Source organism: Triticum aestivum, chromosome 7A, assembly GCF_018294505.1.
Source record: "Triticum aestivum cultivar Chinese Spring chromosome 7A, IWGSC CS RefSeq v2.1, whole genome shotgun sequence".
Classification (NCBI taxonomy): Eukaryota; Viridiplantae; Streptophyta; class Magnoliopsida; order Poales; family Poaceae; genus Triticum; species Triticum aestivum.
In genome coordinates, this window is record NC_057812.1 from 106,291,096 (window position 1) to 106,311,912 (window position 20,817).

At 46.4% G+C, this 20,817-nt stretch overlaps 3 protein-coding genes and 1 pseudogene across 5 annotated transcripts in view; 2 read left to right on the plus strand and 2 right to left on the minus strand.

Annotated features, from left to right (window-relative positions):
- The first annotated feature begins 1,054 nt into the window (after positions 1-1,054).
- On the plus strand, positions 1,055-4,632 carry LOC123153120 (S-locus-specific glycoprotein S13-like; annotated as a pseudogene).
- Positions 4,633-5,531: 899 nt separating this feature from the next.
- On the minus strand, positions 5,532-7,265 carry LOC123150222 (pentatricopeptide repeat-containing protein At3g25210, mitochondrial). The gene has a single exon (XM_044570057.1). The coding sequence runs from the start codon at positions 7,263-7,265 to the stop codon at positions 6,072-6,074; it is 1,194 nt and encodes a 397-aa protein (XP_044425992.1). The 3' UTR covers positions 5,532-6,071.
- A 170-nt stretch (positions 7,266-7,435) lies between these two features.
- Positions 7,436-7,864, minus strand: LOC123150223 (uncharacterized). The gene has a single exon (XM_044570058.1). It carries the CDS (start codon positions 7,781-7,783, stop codon positions 7,436-7,438), a length of 348 nt encoding a protein of 115 aa, XP_044425993.1. The 5' UTR covers positions 7,784-7,864.
- An 8,907-nt stretch (positions 7,865-16,771) lies between these two features.
- LOC123150519 (serine carboxypeptidase-like 3) overlaps positions 16,772-20,817 on the plus strand; it is a 5,411-nt gene continuing 1,365 nt past the window's right edge. The window contains exons 1-13 of one of the 3 annotated variants that reach the window (XM_044570358.1): positions 16,776-16,973; positions 17,067-17,212; positions 17,640-17,716; positions 18,300-18,422; positions 18,511-18,613; positions 19,013-19,050; positions 19,174-19,278; positions 19,359-19,439; positions 19,558-19,713; positions 19,835-19,906; positions 20,042-20,160; positions 20,294-20,407; positions 20,704-20,749. In XM_044570358.1, coding sequence (XP_044426293.1) covers positions 16,840-16,973; positions 17,067-17,212; positions 17,640-17,716; positions 18,300-18,422; positions 18,511-18,613; positions 19,013-19,050; positions 19,174-19,278; positions 19,359-19,439; positions 19,558-19,713; positions 19,835-19,906; positions 20,042-20,160; positions 20,294-20,407; positions 20,704-20,749 — 1,314 coding nt within the window. In that variant the 5' untranslated portion in view covers positions 16,776-16,839. Of the gene's footprint in view, positions 16,974-17,066; positions 17,213-17,639; positions 17,717-18,299; positions 18,423-18,510; positions 18,614-19,012; positions 19,051-19,173; positions 19,279-19,358; positions 19,440-19,557; positions 19,714-19,834; positions 19,907-20,041; positions 20,161-20,293; positions 20,408-20,703; positions 20,750-20,817 lie in introns of all 3 variants that reach the window. The other 2 variants (XM_044570359.1, XM_044570360.1) reach the window with 2 other exon arrangements.

A 20,817-nucleotide genomic window follows, 5' to 3' on the forward strand; every position in this document is an offset into this window, starting at 1 on the left:
CTTTCGGGGACGCATGTGGCAGATGGACAGTGACATTACATCTACGTCCATCATCGACCTCACGTCCACCGGCGCCGGCGACGGACAGCTCGGGGACTCCTCCGAGGATGAATAGGGCATGTGAGGCGGCAGTGCATTGTGTCCCAAGTCGGCCGGTTTGTCTCCCATGTTCTACTCTTCTTTGCTGGAGATCGCATATTCACTTCACGGGTTTTGAACCCTACCGCCTCGCATGAAGACAACAGATGGAGAACGTGGTCGCCGATACGAAATACAAAGGAAGTGGGCGATGGCCGCCGTTGTAGTATAGGTTTAGGGTCCGACCGCTATTTTGAATGAAAAATGGTTGAATTGTATTGAATGTGCTCCGATTTATATGAAAATCCGCTGTTTTTTTTTTTGCATGGATTTCGTCCAGTTAATTGAAATTGTGTTTGAAATGTATGCGGGCAACATTGGATTGTCAGCTTCTGCGTCCGTGTCTGTAGACGGATGCAAGAGCAAATTTGCGGGTCAACGTTGGGAGATGCCCTAACTATGCAAAGGCGCTCACTTTGACGCTTCATTTTATTAAACTAAAGTTCACCCTTTGTAAAAAAACACACAATGAGGCACATAGGAGGTTGAGATTTAAATGGGTCAATAATAAACTCAATTTTACCAGCAAAAATAAATAAAAAAGAACTCAATTTGATACAATGGCAAGGCCTCGCCCAAATAATCTCGTTGTGGAACTGACAATCCACACGGCATGGAATCTTCAAACACGGTCAGGCGACCAAGACGTAGGAGGCGGCGGTGGCGGAGTCGTCGTCTTCGTCGGCGTCGTCGTCATCGCCATTACTGGGGCGGTTGAGGAATGCGACGAGGAGCAAGACGCAGAAGAAGGTGAGGCAGTTCCGCACGTAACCCATGACGGGGGCTTGAATAACGAAGAGAAGGCAAAAGTAGTAGCCGATGATGGTGCGCAGCACGCTGATCAAGAACCGCATCTGATCCGGCACCAAGCGGCAAGAAAGAGTGAGCGACAGCATGCATCGGCTGAATCGCATGCATGGAGGAAACCAAACATGGAGCAGAAGCCGTGGCGGAGGTAGACGCGGAGCGGCGGGAGGAGGACGGCGCACAGGATCTCCAGGCACCGGCGGCACCGCGAGCCCGGCGCCGTCTCCATCTCCTCCTCCGGTGGATGCCGCTGTCCCCGGTGCAGGTGCTGCTCGCGGTCGCCGGAAGCGGAGGCGGGGGTGGGGCGAGGAAAGGACTGACGGAGCGCTCCTTGCTTCTGTCCATTCGGTGGAACGAAGGGTATAAACTCCTCGACCAGCGACCGACCGCGCGCGCGCTGACTCGTGTCACAATATTTAGATTAGACTAGACATTTCCGACTGTGCCAGTTGCAACTTGAAATTTTAGACCAGGGTTGCGAAGTTAGACCCGTCCAGTCGAGTTTCGGCAGGAGACCAGCTGGGTCGAGGTTTTGGAGATGATCTTTTTTGTTTTTTGAAACCGGTTTTGTAGATGATCGTAACACAGATTTCGTGTCTGGCTCACTAATCACTACGATCGGCCAAGGATGAAACCATTTGACGTCCTGACGGGGGCCGATGTAGCAGAGGATGGTGAGCAACATGCTTATCCAGAACTTCATCTGCTACGTACGCGGCACACACCGGCAAACGATAGCAACCGGGTGAACCGAGCTGCCAATACAGCCCTGCAACTGGCACATCACGGCGTCACAATCACACCCTCATTTACCTCCGTCCGGAATTACATCCATTTCCACGACAACTAATTCCGGACGGACGTCTATTTGCACGACGACTAATTCCGGACGGACAAAGAGAGTAATTGCTCGACTTACCAGAAAACTGAACCAACACCGAAACCTGATACTACATCCCCTCAGAAAACAAAAACAATAAACAAAAGAGAAAAACAAAAACTGATACCACAAATCAGGATAGCAATATGCAGGATTTCGTGTCTGACTCGCTACGATTGGCAAAGGATCAACTTCATCCATTTGTTACTACTGATACAATCGACTAGTTTTTTTGATTCCAGTGCTGGACACTGCACAAACACGGATGTTGGTAGAATTCAGAAGAACACCACTTGTATGAAGGGTGTATTGACAGACAAGACTATTTCGGAAGGAAAAAAAAAGGCACATGATGCATTATTCTCTCAGATAAATATCTGTCATGAACGAGGTTCTACAGTACAGATTGTGTTATCAACACCAGGAAGAGAAACAAAGAGCAAATTCTCACAGGCATAAACACTTATTCTACAACTGAGCTTTAAAAGGAATTTAAAAGGTACCACACTAAAGTTTTGTTGTGTAGTTCTTCATATCATACATGACACCTGGAACAGCCTTTTCTGGATGCCATACGTGATTTACTTCGGAAATTGCTATTGTCAAGCAAGTCCAGCGACCGTTGCTGCCAGCAACAAGCAATTTTTTTTTTCTGATCCCACATTTCCATCAAAGACATTTTGCGTATCTTCTCTACCCTGTGGGTATTGCATCAATCATGACAAAAGCCGTAATTGTGCATAAGTTTGAGTCAACCAGGTCATTGCAGTTCCTCCTTATGCTCTTCAGCATTTCCCAATCAAAACATATTGAATCTATCAAGCAGAAGTACATTCTTTCATGAATTAGAGTTTCTATGACTGATTTTGCCATTGGATAGCACTAAGACATGCCAGGAATAGACCATGACCCATAGACAGTTCGGAGCCTTTGGACCGGAAATTGAGCACACAACATACATCAGTTTTCACAGGGAGTCCTGGTCGCAGCTATACCAGGAACCGACCATGGCCCACATGCTGATGATCATTCAACAAAACAGCCAAAACTACTCCTATTGCGGGCCAACAACTAATTAACAGCATGCCCTTTTGCAAACTCATACAAAACAAGATTTGCTTCAAGTGATCCTCCAAATAGCAGCTAGTATAACCGATCAATTTTAACTTCAAGTTTCTGTAGAGGCCCCCACCCCATTCTCCAGTGGGAGATCTCACTGGCCATCACAACGAGAAGTCTTGCTTCGCTATGCTGCAATTTTTTAGCTCTTGTTTTCTGAAAAATTGCCCAGAAGGATATGTAATGTGATATGCTAAAAATCAGAATAACAGGCTCCGCAAGGAAAACATTCCTAAAGCATGCGGCATAGCGGGCTTTCCACAACGTCCAAATAACCGCTCCTACACCAACACTACTAAGTTCCTCGATTTTGGATCAAAACTATTGCGGCATCCATGTATGATGTATTATCATCAAAACAAATAGGGGCCGGCAGGGATTAAACGCACACCTCACCACATTTCGTACATATATCTTGCCACTGCACATCTGAAAAAAAGTGATCAATACTCTCATTCTCATCACAGAATGGACATTTAAGCGTTCCCCGTCCATCCTCTATGTTACAAAACGTCTCTGGTTAAAATGTTCTCCTAAAAGTTAACCAGAGAAATACGTTTACTTTTTCAATACAACGATTTGATGCGGCAGCAATTATAATGAGAGTATTGATCACCTTATAGGACAACTAGAATAGTATCACTACAAATATCAGTCAACTGGTACCAAATAACAGCAAGGTCACGCTCTACGCACCTTGCACGTCTCAGCGCCGCCACATCCCAGCGCCTTCCACGCAAAGCTTCTTCTCCCTGCAAAGCTCCGCCGCCAACACATATTTAGGCATATGGTACCACAACATCTCGGAGCGAACATACGTGTGGGTGGCCAACCGCGACAACCCGATCACGAGCAGCTTGCCCGGGAAGCTGGTCGCGAGCAACACCTCTGACCTCGTCTTGTCCGACTCCGACGACCGTGTCCTCTGGGCGACGAAGACGAACAACGTCACCACCGCGGGATCAGGTGGCAGAGGTGCGGTGGCGGTGCTGCTCGACACCGGAAACTTTGTTCTCCGGTCGCGGAACGGCATGAAGATATGGCAGAGCTACGATCAGCCAACTGACACCTTTCTTCCGGGATTCAAGCTGTGGGTGAACTACAAGACCCACGTAGCAGCGCGCATCGTTGCGTGGAAGGGCCCTGACGACCCGTCCACCGGCGAGTTCGTCTTGAGCGGCGACACCAGCACGGGCCTCCAGATCCTGACCTGGTGAGGGTCGAGTCTCTACTGGCGCGCCGGGGTGTGGAACGGCGCCACGGCCGCCAGCTTCACCAAATCCTTCTTGTCCCAGATGATCGATGACGGGGAGATGGCGTACTTCACTTACAACAGAGCCGACGACTCGGCCCCGGCGAGGTCGCACTGGAAGCTCGACCACACGAGCGAGGTGATGTTCAGGGTGTGGGTGGAGGGGTCGTCGTCGTCGTCATGGGTGCCCCTGTTCGAGCGGCCGGGCAAGGGGTGCCTCGTCTACGGCGCGTGCGGGCCGTTCGGCTACTGCGAGGTCAAAGGGGCCGTCCGGGAGTGCAGGTGCCTCGTCGGGTTCGAGCCGGCCGACGGCGGCGACTCCTCCAAAGCAGGGTGCGTGAGGAAGGAGGCGCTGAGATGCGGCGGCAACAACAGTCAACGGAGGTGGAATGAGCTGATAAGGGAGGAAGATGACTCCACCTTGCACGTCTGCTGACTCCTGTGACCATATATACGTCTGTGCCAGTTGCAGTGACTGGCACTGGCACACCACACCAGGGTTGTAAAGTTAGACCCGTCTAGCTAGTCCAGATTTGACAGGAAGCCAAAATGGACCCGTCTGATGACCCAAACTGGCGTTGAGGCCAAACGGCCCTTGTTGCTGCTTGATCGATGCGGGGAAACAGAAACCGCAAAGGACACATCATGGCATCACAGGGGCATCAGCAGCAAAGGATGCAGAGTTATCTCCAACTCTTTTTGGTAGGATGGAGTGTCACTTCGAGGGTCGATGAATGTTGTAAATTGAGCTCGGATCACTTGGGCCTTTAAAATAAATACTAAGTCAAAAAGCATATTCTAAAGTTTTCTTAAACTTGAAAAAATATGGAATTGCGCCCTCATTTGTATCCATGTTATATCAACAAGAGATGTTATGTGGTATGAGAGGACTATGTCTGACCATATTATTTTAGAAAAAAAATGGCACATCATACACTATTCTCACAGATAAATAGCTCAAGCGCACCAGCATGATCGAGGTTCTACAACACAAATTGATACAGATTGTGCTATCAACACCAAGTAGAGAAAATATAGAGCAATTTCTCGCAGGCACAAGCACTAGTTATTCTACAACCTGAAGTTTACAAGCAAAAGGAATTTAAAACGTGTCTGACCAGATCATTTCAGAAAAAAAAACACTATTCTCACAGATAAACATCTTAACTGCACCACCATGAACGGTGTTCTACAATACAATCAATACTGATTGTGCTATCAACACCAAGTAGAGAAAATAGAGAGCAATTTCTCACAGGCGCAAGCACTAGTTATTCTACAAACTGAAGTTTACAAGCAAAAGGAATTTAAAACGTGTCTGACCAGATCATTTCAGAAAAAAAAACACTATTCTCACAGATAAACATCTTAACTGCACAACCATGAACGAGGTTCTACAATACAATCAATACTGGTTGTGCTATCAACACCAAGTAGAGAAAATATAGAGCAATTTCTCACAGGCGCAAGCACTAGTTATTCTATAACTGGACTTTACGAGCAAAAGGAATTTTAAATGTATCAACGTTACTACAGTTTGTTGTGTTCAATACATGATACCTGGAATAACCATTTCTGAATGTGCCACCATGATTGACTTTGGAAATTGCATTTGACAAGAGCACCCCAGCAATCATTGCCGCCAGCAACAAGCAATTTTTCTGATCCCACCACATCTCTTGTCAAGACATATTGTGCATCTTCTCTGCCCTGTGGGCATGTCATCGATCATGCCAGAAGCAGTAGTTGTGCAAAGTTGAGTCAACCAGATAATCCCAGTGAAGGTGGCCCTCCTGCTTAATTCATGAATTTGACTTTCTATGACCGATTTTGCCATTGGATGGCACGAAAACATGCAATTTTCATCCAAGTATTTCAGTCATCAGATCCCCTATCATCAGAGGCAGAGCCCCTGTCACGGCGAGGAAAGCTATTCTGCTGTGGCTGAGAAATCCAGTGCAGCCCATCGAGCAATTCCGAGTACATCCTCTGGTCCAACGCGCCTCGCTTCCTCTCTTTCAGCTCCTCCAGCAACTGGAACGCGTCCTCTGTCCGCGTAGCTCGGCACAGCTCCTCGAGCAGCGTCCTGTAAGTGATCATGTCCGGCTTCCTCTTGCTATCCAGCATATCCAAAAGCACCTCTCTCGATTCCTCGAACCTCCATTCCAGCGCCAGCGCGGCCACCGCGGACATGTACACGCCACCGCTGGGCACGAACCCCTTGTCCCTCATCGTCTTGAGATACAGCAACCCGTTGTCGGTCCTGCCCTTCTGGAACATGGCCTTGACGATGTAGCCGTAGGTGAACTCGTTGGGGTCGCAGCCGTAGAGGGGCATTTCGCGGAACACCTTGAGGGCGTCGTCCACCTCGAGGCACCGCCCGTACGCCTTGATGATGAGGTTGAGCAGGTAGGTGTCCGGGACGACGCCCGTGGCCTTCATCTGGCGGGAGAGGGACCTGACGGCGTGGAGGTAGACCAGCGACGCCGGCGGGCGGCGGACGCGGCGGACCACGGTGCTGAGGAGCAGCGTGAAGGTCTCGACGTTGGGGCGGCAGCCGGCGTTGGCCGGGAGGGCGCGCATCTTGTTGAACACGTCGAATGCGACGGGGAAGAGGCTGCGGCGGTCGCAGCAGAAGCGGAGGCAGGCGTTGAAGAGCTGGAGGTCGGGGGGACAGGCCCCCGCGAGCACGTCGTGGATGAGGTTCTCCGCAGCGACGGGGCGCTTGCCGGAGGAGGCGGCGTTGAGGGCGGCGATGTAGGAGGCCGGCGCGTGGCGGAAGCCCGGGCGGAGCCCCGCCCAGCGGAAGAGCGCGAGCGCGAGGTCCGGGTCCTGCTCGGAGTTGATGGCGTCGGCCAGGTCGCACGCGGTGAAGCCCGGGCGGAGCCGCGTGACCCACGCCGCGAACTGGTCGTCCGGCGGGGAGCGGACGGGGGACCGCGGCTCCCAGGCGGGCGCGGAGCCCTCGGAGTCGCCGAAGAAGGCGGAGGAAGAGGTGGTGCGGAGGTGGTGAGGCTTTAGGAGCCGGAGGGCCCGAGGAAGGCGGCGGACGGCGGCGAGGAGCGCCATGGCGGGTGGTCGGCGGCGCGGCGGCGTCTCCCTAAAGCGCAGGAGGAGGAGAGATCGGAGCGACGGTGGAAAGGTCACGCGCGCGAGAAAGGCCTCGCCACGCGGGCCGGTGAAAACGGGCCGGCAAAAGAATTAGGCCCAGTGACCCATTTGACAGTACTCAGACTTACTCAGACCATGGAGATGCTGCCGTCCGTATCGTCGGCCTTCTCCCGGCGCCGTTGACGGCGGAGGCGGCGGGCGAGGGAGAAGAGGCCCGCGGCGAGGGCGACGCCGAGGAGGTCGGCCGCGGCGTCCCTGAGCGAGGCGCCGGAGGACCCGAAGAGGCGGGTCTCGTCGGCGGCCTCCTTGGCGGCGCCGACGGCGAGCGAGGCGGCGCAGCCGAGGGCCAGCGCGCGGCGGCGGAGGAAGGGGCGGGAGCTCCGTCCGGCGAGCGCGGCGGCGGCGAGGGCGATGAGGAGGCAGGCGAGGACGTGCTGCAGCTTGTCCGGCGCGAGCCACTCGTCGCCCCACTCCATCAGGGACCAGCCGCCGCTGCCTCTGTCGATGCAGTGGAATGTCTTCTCTCTCCGCCTTTGTTAGTGCTTATACAAAGCAGAACTCCGGTGGAGTGCATTACACATAACCATACGTTTCTATACTACTTATAAAAGAGCAAACATTATCTTTCCTAAGTGTATCTATACTACTTATAAAAGAGTAAACATTATCTTCCCTAAGTATACCCCATAAAACGTACACGGATATATTACCACCGCATGATTAGTCCCACTAAACTCAATCTAACAGCTAGCCCTATCCTAATCTGTTCTCCGTGTGCACTTAGCAATTTACATTGACTGACCGTACTCCACCGTGAAGGAAAATATGAAAGTCCACGCCTGGTCAATTAGGAAACTATAATCACGGATACATCCTATTAAGAAACTAATCACGGGCACATCTAATTATTAGAAAACTAATCACAAACACATCCTATTATTAGGAAACTAATCATGGGCGCATCCTATTATTAGAAAAATAATAACGAGCGCATCCTATTAGGAAATTAATCACGGACGAATCTAATTATTAGGAAACTAATCACGGTCGCATCTAATTATTAGGAAACTAATCACGGACGCGTCCTATTAGATAACTAATCATGAACGCATCTAACTATTAGGAAACTAATTGCGAACGCATCCTATTGTCTCCTATCAGGGAATCGCGATCGCGAGTCGCCTGCCGTCACCAGCCCACCACCCACGAGAGCCACAATGGGAGACAGGCAAGGAGGAGCTGCGGCTTCCTCTGAACACACACACGTGCCATCACCGCCTTCGTCTTCTACCTGGAGGCCAGGTCACTCTTCTACTGACTGCAACGACTTCGTCCACGTCCTGGGCATGCTCTCTGGGAATCATCGGCATCCGCGTCGACTTCAGCTCCGTCCACAACACCCACGCTGACAACCACCCGACGCCTTCAAGTAGGGGCAACGCTGAGTATCCTGGACCGGTATAAGCGGGCCAAAAAAATCGAGTGGGGGCATTCGCCCCCACAGTCATGCATGTTGATTCGCCTGGTCGCCAACCATATTCGTCCACAGGGCGGCGCCAAGTCTCGGCAACTGCGCAGCAGGTGAAGCTAATCACGGCCCCATCTCACTCGCCCGAAGCCACCGCCGACTCCCTTAGCTCTGACGCGTGCTGCTCCGTTGGACACGCTTGTCCAGTACTCACGCGTGGACGACGTCGTCCAAAGACATCCTACCTTCGTCGGACGCTGGAACTCCCCACGCCCCGGTGCGTGGAGGCCGCCGCCTCAAAGCTGGACGACTGACTCACCTGCGTCGACAATGCCCCCAGCTGGTGAGAGGACACGGTCGCCGCGGAAGCTCGCAGGCCTGAACGACGGAGACGCTCGCCTTCACACGAACGCGCCGCACACACGCACTAATCAGGTAAGTACAGAGTGCTGTTTTTTACTGTCATCGCTATCTCGCTGGTGGTGACACATCTAGAAGTACAGGAACTAGAGATGAGGCAATGAGAAACAGAGGAGCGCTGGAGCACACACAGTTGGGTTTCAGGCAACCATTGCCTTCTTTCTTTCTTTATTTTTCACTGATTTTCGCGTACCTGCAACAGACATTCTTACTTTTTTAAGTACTGACTACCGGTTATTACATGGCCAGCTCACGCCTACACAGTGAACTCACAGACAAATTGACTGAACCAAGACCTTACGTTTCACTGAAAAAAACCAAGAAGTTTGCATAAGTTTTAGTGGAAAAAAACTAAAGTTCACATAAGTTTTACTAAAAAAAACCTGAAGTTTGCATAAGTGTATCTGTTTGTCCAGCAGATACATGGCAATTTTATACAATTCTTATCTACAGTCCTTATCTACAGTTGAGTTAACATGTTTTCCTGATAGAAAACTTGGACCACATATAAGAGAAGCAAAAAATGCATGTTGATTATGATGATGACGAATGTAGGATATTTTGTGGTCATGGTAAATTCTCATATCATTTATTTTATTTCATTATTGCACTCTACATTACATATTACGCACGACCTATTTGGTAGAGATGATGAGTTCGCATCATACAAAGAGACCAACCATGTTTCTCCGAATATCTTGAATCATGATCCCTATGACTTCATCTCTACTACTTATAAGAAGTACATTTTTTCATTTGACTATTTCCTGGCTTGAGAGGTAAGGTATGTTTTATCCACTAGAGTTGCTAAAATTGGAAGCATGTCTGCAGTTTTTTTCTTTCTAAACCGGTATTTGTTGGCCTTTTTTTGCCACTGTTATTCTTACAAGTGGTAGCCTACGCATGTTGAAGACCATTTCCAAATTATTTATCTTCGTATCATTATTACTACAAACTGAGAGGATATTTGTTCTATTGTCAAAATTTTAGAATGCTGAGCCCTTAAAGAAATGTGTAGTACTCAAGTAACTGTTCGAAGTTGTCATATTAATGCTTTTGTCCAGTGAATAACAAGTATAATTATGCCATTTATCACTGTAATTTTTATTTGGTTTACATGTTCTATTTTCATAATAAAATAAGTCACTTTTCTTGCTTCCAGACATTACAACACTTGTGGCGCAATAGTAGAATCGGATGGTCCAACTAGCATTTTTTTGGTCTTGTTTCACAGCTGATTTTATGCAGTCAAGACATCTCTACACTTATCTATTTGACAATGGCTTCCTTTTTTCAACAAACCATGGTCTCTTCCCACTATTGTGGTTGACACTCAATTATAATAATAATTCTTGACTGGAGTTTGTTGGCACTGAAACGGTTCCTTAGCTTGTCCTAAGTGACATTTTCATGTGTGATTATACTTGCATAAATGTGTGCATATGAAGAATCATGATGAATCTTCTAAATAATTTTGAGTTTTATATATTGGGAAAAGTGGGTGGTCTTTTAATACAGGAGACATGTTGATTAAGAAGAAACGATATTGATTAAAGAGAAACGATATTTCAAATTATTTGTACAAGTCGGGAATAAGAGATTGTGTACTTTATAAGAAAATTTCAAACTTACGAAAAAATTGTCTTGTATTAAGTTTAGTATAATGTGTTAATCCGAATAGACGCGTGTTGCACGTGCATACTTATTAGTCCAAATAGACGTGCGTTGCACGTGCACACTTACTAGTTACTACAAATAGTACTACTCCCTCGTTCGTTTTTATAAGGCGTTTCAGACAGCTGGGTTTGAACTGTTTAGTACACTGTCTGAATTTGCTAAAACGTCTTATATAAGTGAACAGAGGGAGTAGTAAACTCGTGGTGATGCTTTCTAGCTTGCAATCGGATTGGGCAAATCCGACCCCTAAACGTGTGTGGGATGCGTCCGCAGACGATGCCGGTTTGTCCGTCATTTGTTTGTTATTTTAATCACAATCCGTATTTATGAACGCTTAAATTCATACTGGCAACACAACGATCATTTTACCATACGTACTACTGTACATGTTACATGAACAAACAAGCTAAAAACAAGCAAACTATCCTAATCTATTCGTCGTCATCGGAGGTGTAGATGACCCTCCAGGACGGACGGACTGGCCTCGTGGTCATTGGCAGGGCGAAACTCCAACTCCTCTTCCTCGTCGTCGAGGTTCGTGAAGAGCCACTCCCGCCTCATGTCGGCGAGGTGGATACGGCGACGGTTCGCAACCACCTCTAATGGATTGGATCTAGTCAAGGATGGCCGCTCGCTTCGCCTCAAACCGCGTTGCCGCCTCGGTGGCTTGGGCGTGTTGGAACTTCATCTCCGCCTCCTCCATGTCCTCTGGGGCCTCCTCCGGTACCTCCTCTTGCTCCGCCACAATTTGAGCAGCGCGGTGTGCCTCCTCGGCAACACGCATCTCTGTGATGATTTTCGCCCGGAGCTTGGACATGAGCATCTTGTAGTAGGTTATTTTCTGCAATACAATGTCATAATCAAGGAATGATGACAACATTCCAAAAAGTTGGGAGGGGTAAAAATTCCTCTCCGGAGATGGACGATGGTGATGGAGAGGAAAGAGAAACATGTCTATAAGTCTCACTCTGACGTCTAGCACGGGTCAACCCAGTGGGAGGAATAGAGAAAAGGAGAAACTCAAGGGAGAAGGAGAGATATAGGCGATGAAACAATATCAATGAGTTGATGATGACAAGAAACGAGTACACCGAGAAGAGAAAGCAAGAAAAGTTAGAGATGAAGGAGAACTAAGAAAAGAGAGTGAGATAGGATGATATGCTAGAGAGCAGACAATGTCAGAAAGAGATAGAGGCATGTATGCTTGAAATTCAGGAGCGTCGAATGACAACTAAACAAATAGTAGACGAGAATTGGTTTATCATGTTGGATCAGAACATGAACAAAATGTGATTTGTAAATGTCGCCGGTTAAATGCTTCTGTTCACATGGCTTGTTATAAACTATATGCATACTTGCTTGATATGCTAGACATTTAAATTTGAAGAGAATCAAAAGTGTTTAAATGAGAAATAAAAATAGAGCACATCTAGATCTGTCCTAGTTATTGCACATCCATCTAAGTGACTCAATCAAGCATTTATATCAACAATAATGATGTCTCAACATAACAATTGTCACCGCAGTAATTTTATTATAGTCGACAGAAAATATCAAGTCTCATATAACAACGGTTCGTAGCCAATAATCTTGATTTCACACATATAAAATACTCAACACAAATATAAATTTAACAAATGTCTTTCATATAAATGGAAGAGGTAAAACACTTCCATCGTCTTCACTTGAGTCTTCAAGCCCAGTTGCTGCATAGAATAAATTAAAAATTGCGAGAATCAATGTACGGTAAATGAATAAACGAAACTAACATAAACAAAGCAAAAAGATGTACAGTTACATATAAATAGATGAAGTAAAACAGATGCACCGTGCTCACTTCTGTCTTCAAGCCCAGTTGCTGCATAGAATAAATTACAAACTATGAGAACCAATGTATAGTAAATGAAACAACAAAACTAACATAAACAAACAATAGACATACTCTTCATTTTTACTGCATGTGCTCTTGTTATGACCTGGGAGGCTGCATAAGCTACATTTTCGTCCAGATTTCTCGTCAAATGCTTTAGGTCTCTCATTTTTTTGTCACATCTGGGCCACCCTTACCGCGACCTCTACTGTTCTGCTTAGGTGCGCCCTTGGTGGAAACCTTTACTGGATCACGAACCAGAATATGATCTCGGTTAGGCTCAAATGGATTATCATTCATGAAGCTTCGCTGACTATCATCTTCATTCCCCTAAACGTCCTTATTCGCTATAATATCATCCAGAGCTACCATCAACTTGTCGAATAAGAATGGATTACTGCATGCGAGATGAGATGCTTCTGCAGATTTGATGGTCAACTCACTATATCTAGCTCTGTCCTCAGTACTCGACCAACCCCACGCAAACAGATCGCTAGTGCGCTTCACGGGCAGTCCAACTCTTGCTTTTTTTGAGAACCTTCGCGGGACACAACACCTGGGTATCACAGGTAAGTTCAGTGCATTCAAAACATGAAGAATATGCTTGCAAGAAAGCCCTTTGCGAGCCGTACTTCGGCAACTGCACTTTATAGTTTCTGCCGAGTTACCTGGCGTATAATCCACATTAAATTTGTGATCCCTGTTATTGTTCCACGCAACCACAAATCTCTGACTATCGGTCCCTGTCAGTCTATCAATTACCTCAAGCTCATGTACCTTCTTCATATCTTGTTGCAACATATAAAAGTTTGCCTGCGTGAATGCCTTGGCAGCATACGACTCAATGGTCTCACACTCAATCATTGTTACTGGGACAGTCTGTGAGGCCGTGTAGTCATCATAAGCTTCATTCTCACGGAGGCGAACGATACAATTCTCATAGTGTACAATCATGTTAACGATCGTCATACCATAGTCAAGATGGAGGTGCAGGCTAGAGTTCAAACTCTCACTCCTCTGATTACTACGCATACCAAGAAAAAACCCACCAGATAAATATGATGCAGCCCAAAGCGTCCTCTTCCTGTACATCCTATGGAGCCATGTTTTCGTTCTCTCCGTCTGCCATTTGCGCACATACAAGGCCCATCTCTCCTTAAAAACTTTATGTGTAGTGGCATAGTACAATAATGCCCTGAACTCCTTCAATGACTTGTGGTTGAGGTGTTTCTGCATATTCTTTTCAATATGCCATGAACATAGACGATGCCACACGTCAGAAAGCAGCTTCCTGATAGCCCTTATCATCGCCGCATCTCCATCTGTAATTACATATTTGGGCCTCTTCTGACATTGAGCTTTCAAGAACGTGTTAAGCAACCAAACATATGTAGCATCGGTCTCGTCTGAAACAATGGCGCATGCGAATACCATAGTGCAACAGTGGTTGTTCAAACCCACAAAAGGGATGAACGGCATTCCATACATGTGTTGTCGAAGACGACATCATCACCGTAGTCAAGATAATCCCGGCGTGACTGCGAATCACACCAGAACAGGTTTTGGAGCCTGCCTTCAGCGTCAACTGTGTGCTTAAAGAAGAAATCTGGATCTCTGTCCTTTCTGGTCAACATGATTCCTCTGGCAATATCAGCATCACCCTGTGCAAGCAATTTCATCTTCTCCCAGTAGCACATGTTGTACAGCTTTGTCCTCTGAAACGGTGACTTTGCATATGAGCCATACCTACTAACGATGTTGTCAAAAATAAGATGTTTTGTTATCCCAACTCCTGCATAGCTAAGATCTCTACTCTCTCAAATGCTTTGATCTGATTATGATTCGGAGGAAAGGGACTTCGTCCGGTCGTGCAAGAATGTGGCTGTGATCATCGAAGAAACCGCTGACATACCAAAGATTAAGCCTTTTATCAAGCTTAATTGTCAAATGGGCTTCGCAGAAGAATCGACTCTCCGGTCTAAGCCTGCGGGTCCGGCCTTCCATGGTACAGAACTTGGCCTGTCGTTTTCCTGTGGCGGAACAGGATACCTCCTCAAGCGCACAGTCCTTGCGCGATCCTTTGAATGGTTTATCGAGTCCTTCCTGATGCTGAACCCACGTTCTCTCGCGTGCTTGTTGTAGAATGTGTACACCTCATCTAATGACCTAAATGTTTTGCCATCACTTCCCAATGCCTATCAAGTGACTCTTGCTGATATTCATCATAGCCCATGTCAAGGTCAAACTGATCATCATCACTGTGCTCATCGTTCCCACTAGGACCACCAACACCTCCCTGCAAAATATGACATATAACCTTGCATGTCAATCTGTTCTTGTATTGTTACTTACCATAAATAATGTAAAAACTTACTTGGCTAGCACTCCTACTACGAGATGCATCGACCTCGCTCTTGGCATTGTCATCATCTATATTATTACGCTTATTGTCACCATTAGCATTTATCTGTGCACATTTAAAATAAAATAAGTGGTAATACATTTTTAATGTCAATCATTGCCCTACAATTTTTTCAACGTACCTGGCTCGCACTATCTGCATAAAATAGTTCATCTATATCATATTCCTCATCGTCATCATTGCCATGTAGCTGTACAAATTTAGAAGACATGTAATGTCAAAGAACTAGTTTGTATTCAATATGTTTTGGTCAACATTCAAGGCACTTACATTACCACTGTACGATTCATCCTGACTCATATGGTTGTCACCGGGAGGTTGGTTCGCATTCAATGACGAGGATCCATTATCGCTATCGAAATCATCACTGGCGTATCCGGTTTCTTACTCCATCTATACACATACAAATAAGGTGTGAGATCAATGCCAACATTCCGTAACATCATCGCGAATACAGTAAATTCATCAACAATGACATGACTATGTGTCATGCATACAAATTTGAATGTATAAAATCATTAAGAGGTCATTAAGAGGTCAGTACTCTCTTATTTAGCCAAGTAGGGAATCATTTTGCATAAAAAATGCGACAAATCAAAAAGAAAAAAAGAGCCAGAGAACCTACTCTCCGCCGTTGAGGGGTCCTCGCCTGGGGTCGACGCCGATGCGCTGCTGCCACCGACGTCCTGGAGGGCGCGTACCAGGACAGAACGTTGACGTGGGAGCGCTGGGCGTTTCACCGGCGACACGGCGCGTGGGTGACTACGGCCGCCGCCCGTGCTCGCGACTAGACGGGCACGTCGGGGTCGACGTCGTGACGGCGGTGGACCACGGCGGCGTTGATGCCGCTAGGGTTTCCTAGGTGGGGATGGGGTGTCGGTTTCATGCAACACCGGCGACATGGCACGTGGGTGACTACGGACGCCGCCCGACGTCGTGACGACGGTGGACCACGGCGGCGTTGATGCCGCTAGGGTTTCGTAGGCGGGGATGGGGTGTGTTTTTTTTCTTTTCCTGATCGAACTACCGAATGCCACGGTATGCGTACGACGCGGGTGTACGGGGCGGGACGTACACGGGCGGCCGGCCCTACGACGGACGGCGGGTACACAAATATGAAATTTAGTATGGACAATAATACCCCTTCTACGTTTATTTTTCGAGCGGGGAGGGGGGGAGGAGGGTTGTACCGAATTACTTCTCAAAAAGGAAAAGAAAAAGAAATATCCACACGAATCTTCACATATGACATAAAATTTAGATGTGCAATACTTACGGCACATTTAGATATGTTTTAACAAAACTTGAAATAATAATATGAAAACTCTGTTTTTGGACGTCGCCTGACTAAAGCTCTGCTGGAGGCCAGGAGCAGGAGCGATCCAACAGCGTGCCGGGCAACCGACGCGCCGACGAAAACCAGCCGGCCGATTCCAATGCTCCTCCAAATCCAAAGAAGAGAAACACGCGAACGAGAAGTCTGGTGACCGGTGAGGCTGAGCCATCTTGGACCCTGTACGTGCACAAGGCTGCGGTACGGCGGGCCTGCCGAAACGGTCGGGCTTTGATGGCCTGATGCATGTAACCGGATCCTGTCCCGCGAGCAGCAGAGTTTGCAAAGAGCAGAGTAGAATGCAGACTGTAGAGGCAGACGGAGAAGTGGAGGGAAAGTAGAATGCAGCTGGAGCTTCTCATGGTGCCGCATCTCCTTCTCGGCCTGCTCCTTCTGCCGCTCTCGCCCTCGGCGTCGGCGGCGGTCACCCACCTGCCAGGATTCCATGGCCCTCTGCCCTTGTACCTCGAGACCGGGTAAGAGCCTCACAGCCAAAGCTTCGTTGCCGCCTGGTACTGTTGGGACTAATGGGGGATCCGCCATGCATGTACGCGCGCACTGCGTTGCAGGTACGTGGACGTGGAGGAGAAGACCGGGACGAAGCTCTTCTACTACTTCGTGGAGTCGGAGAGGAGCCCCGGCACGGTCCCCGTGCTGCTGTGGCTCACCGGCGGGCCCCGCTGCTCGGGCTTCAGCGGCTTCGCCTTCGAAGTTGGTTAGTCGCTCGAAGTCAATCCTCGATGGCTTTTTAATTTAAAGTCGGGCTTTTCTTGAGCCTTTGTTCTAAAAAAAAGGTCTTGAAAGTTTGGAGCGACATTCTTTTCTCACAAGTTTCGCCATGGCCGGTGCTCGTAGTTGGCCGTCATTTTGAGATGAAGCTGGTGATCCAATTCTCCTAGACTAGATGCTAACTTTGCAGTTACCGTGATTTCACCAAGAAAACGCTACTACTCCCTCCGTTCCGAATTACTTGTCACAAGTTTGGATATATCTAGATGTATTTTAGTTCTAGATACATCCATTTCTACGACGAGTAATTTGGAACAGAGGGAGTAGATGCCTACTCTGATACACCAGTAGATCGATGTCGAGTGATTTAGATGAGATGTTATTCTTTTACCATCCGCCATGTTTTTTTACAGGCCCTGTAAATTTTGTGCTGGCACCTTATGATGGTCATTTGCCGCAGTTGGTCTATAATCCGCATTCATGGTCGAAGGTGAGATTTTCAGTGACAAGTCATAGCACCAGATATGTACTATGTTCCTAGATCGTCCTTCCGATGGTCTGATCCTTTTGACCTCTCTTGAATAGATGTACATGTAGGGGAAAATATCCGGTGCTACCAAGCTTTAGGTGCTACCATGATACAAGCTTCTCGGCCGTCGGATTCTCGGATTTGGTGGCTCTCAATAACTCTACAATATTTGCAAAAAAAACCACAAGGAGTCCAAAATTCGCGCATAGGTCTAGCAGATCCAACAACTCACGGATGTCGTTAAATATAAGAATCCAACGGCCCAGATGCCTATATCATGGTAGCATTTAAGCCTTCGTAGCACCAGAAACTCTTACTTCTCTTGCATGTTCTCCATAAAAAAAGTAACACCGGAGATGTCTCTTTTCTCCTAGTATTTTCATTACAGAAATTGGCAAAACACACCAATGTTTACGAGAGCGGGCTTAACTTGAACCTGCAAAAGCCAAAACAAATCTCTTATAAACCACATGGGAACTACTTATCACTATTGATTGCAATGAACACAAAAGTTTAATTATTCCGTCTTTGTTAACAATGTCAGATGGCAAGTATCATCTTCTTGGATTCTCCTGTCGGTTCTGGTTTCTCATATGCTCGTGATCCAAAAGGCTATGATGTTGGGGACATGTCATCTTCCTTGCAAGTCGTGACATTTCTGAACAAGGTGAAAAGAGGCACAACTTATCTCCTAGTTAAGTTTGAATTGGCAGAATTTCATGTAGTTTCTGACCATCTTGTGCATACTAACCTAGTGGTTCGACGAGCACCCACGCTATCGTTCAAATGCATTTTACATTGGAGGAAGTTCATATGCTGGGAAGATCATTCCGCTTATCGCGCAATATATCTCAGAAGGTAACTAGCATTACCTCTGTCCCAAATTAATGTATCCCTATCTAGAAAAATCTAAGACAAGTAATTCAGGATGGAGGGAGTATATAATACCTGCACATCCTAGAAATAAATAAGGATAGGAGAAGCAATCTGTGATAACCTCTTCGATATTTATTTTGGACCTTTGCAAAAATAAAACAAAGGTGTATAAAGCCATCCTTGCAGGTTGTTAAGAGGAATCAAAAGTTAAATGTTGCAGTTTTCCTATTTTCTCTACTCAGTCACATAGATCACTATGGTCTTCGCATTTTAGCCTGGTCACATGCCAGTTCATGTTTCAAGTTGCTTATGACTGAAATAACCACATATCTTACTAACCAACTCATAATGATATCTTCATTTTGTTTCACTTTACTGCAGGAATTGAGCAAAGGAAGCAACCTGTGATTAATCTCAAGGCAAGTAATTTCCTAGCCTTCAAACTAAAGTTTTTTTTAATAAATTAATGGGGACGAGAGAAGGTGCGCAAGCAACATGAAAAAATCATAACGGTTCCCTATTTTTCATTCAATTGTTTATAGGGCTATTTAGTTGGCAACCCTATTACAGGCTCCAGGTATACTGATTCCAATTCCAGAATACCATATGCTCATGGCTTTGGAATCATACCGGGACAACTATATGAGGTATCAAATTCCGCGTTCGTACCCTTTTGCAAAGTGCAGTTCTACAATCATTGATCATGTATCGGTTTTGTTTTTAAAAGGCTGCAATTGAGAACTGTAAAGGAGACTATATAAACCCGCTGAATAACATATGTGCTGGGATTCTAAATACTATTGAAAAGGTATGATTCACATACTGACATATTGCTTTTTTTCTCTGAAATAACTAATACTTGCTGCCATACATTAGATATTTATCTATATTTAATTATTCAAGCACACTGGTCCCTTGTGTTGCAGCTCCTTTCGGAAGTCGACCACGATCATATCTTGGATGACAAATGTGTACGCACTGCACCAAACCCTGTGAATGCTGCTGCTGAAAGAAATAGGTTTCTGTCAGAAGAACACATTCAACAAAATGTTCCATCTCCTCATCCTACTATTAATTGTTTTGTAAGTTATTACTAATACTTATACATGAAGTGTAAATTCCTATAGAAGATTTTACTGAATATGATACTGTAGTACTTCACCTCTCTGTTTCCATAATCTGACATCTCTTTCCAACATGCAGTCGTACCGTTACTACCTAGCTAACATTTGGGCGAATGAAAACGTGACTAGAGATGCTCTTCGGATAAAGCAGGTAACCAGATGAATCCTTTTACAATCATACTCTTATACCAACCTCTTCCGCAAAATATACACTCTGAAATTAAAATTGTACCATGGATTGGTCTGAACGAGGTTCTGAATTTAATGGCACAAGTATGGCATATAGGGAACAATTGGCGAGTGGGTAAGATGCATCACAGGATTGCCCTATACGGGAGACCTCCCAAGCAGCATACCGTACCACCTTAATCTCAGCACCAGGGGTTACCGTGTGCTTGTGTTCAGGTGAAAATATCAAAGGACAAATTCTGATTTGCAGATACAAGTGGCCCTTTCTATTTTGCTAGAAGATTTTTTTAATATACATACTGGTTGAATCTTCTTCCACGTCTTAAAATGGTGACCTCTGTGGGTGCAGCGGAGACCATGACCCTGGGGTACCATTTTTGGGAACATATGAGTGGATCAGATCCTTAAACTTCTCCATTGTTGATGACTGGAGAGCATGGCATGTGGATGGTCAGAGTGGAGGGTTAAGTCATCATATTCTTATCCTTCAAACTTAGTCATCTACTCTCTTTTCTTATTTTCTAAGACCAAGTATAAACTTTTTATTATGTCTCACAATGAGATGTACAGGGTTTTAGAATGACTTTTGTGCCCATAGGACTTCACAAAAATAGTAGTTATGTTGCATATAAATTTAGTCAAAGAAATTGTGACATGAGCTCCGTGAAAAAAGTTTTCAAATGTATATCATGGTTCCAAAATTCAATCTTATATATGTAGCATTATCTAATCAAGAGAACCTGTTATTTTCCTATGCAGATTCACGGTTGCATATGCCAACAATATTACATTCGCCACGGTAAAGGTATATTATCTTCTTTGCTGTACATTCTTCTTTCTGTCCATAATACAAACCTTAGCCTACATGGAGGA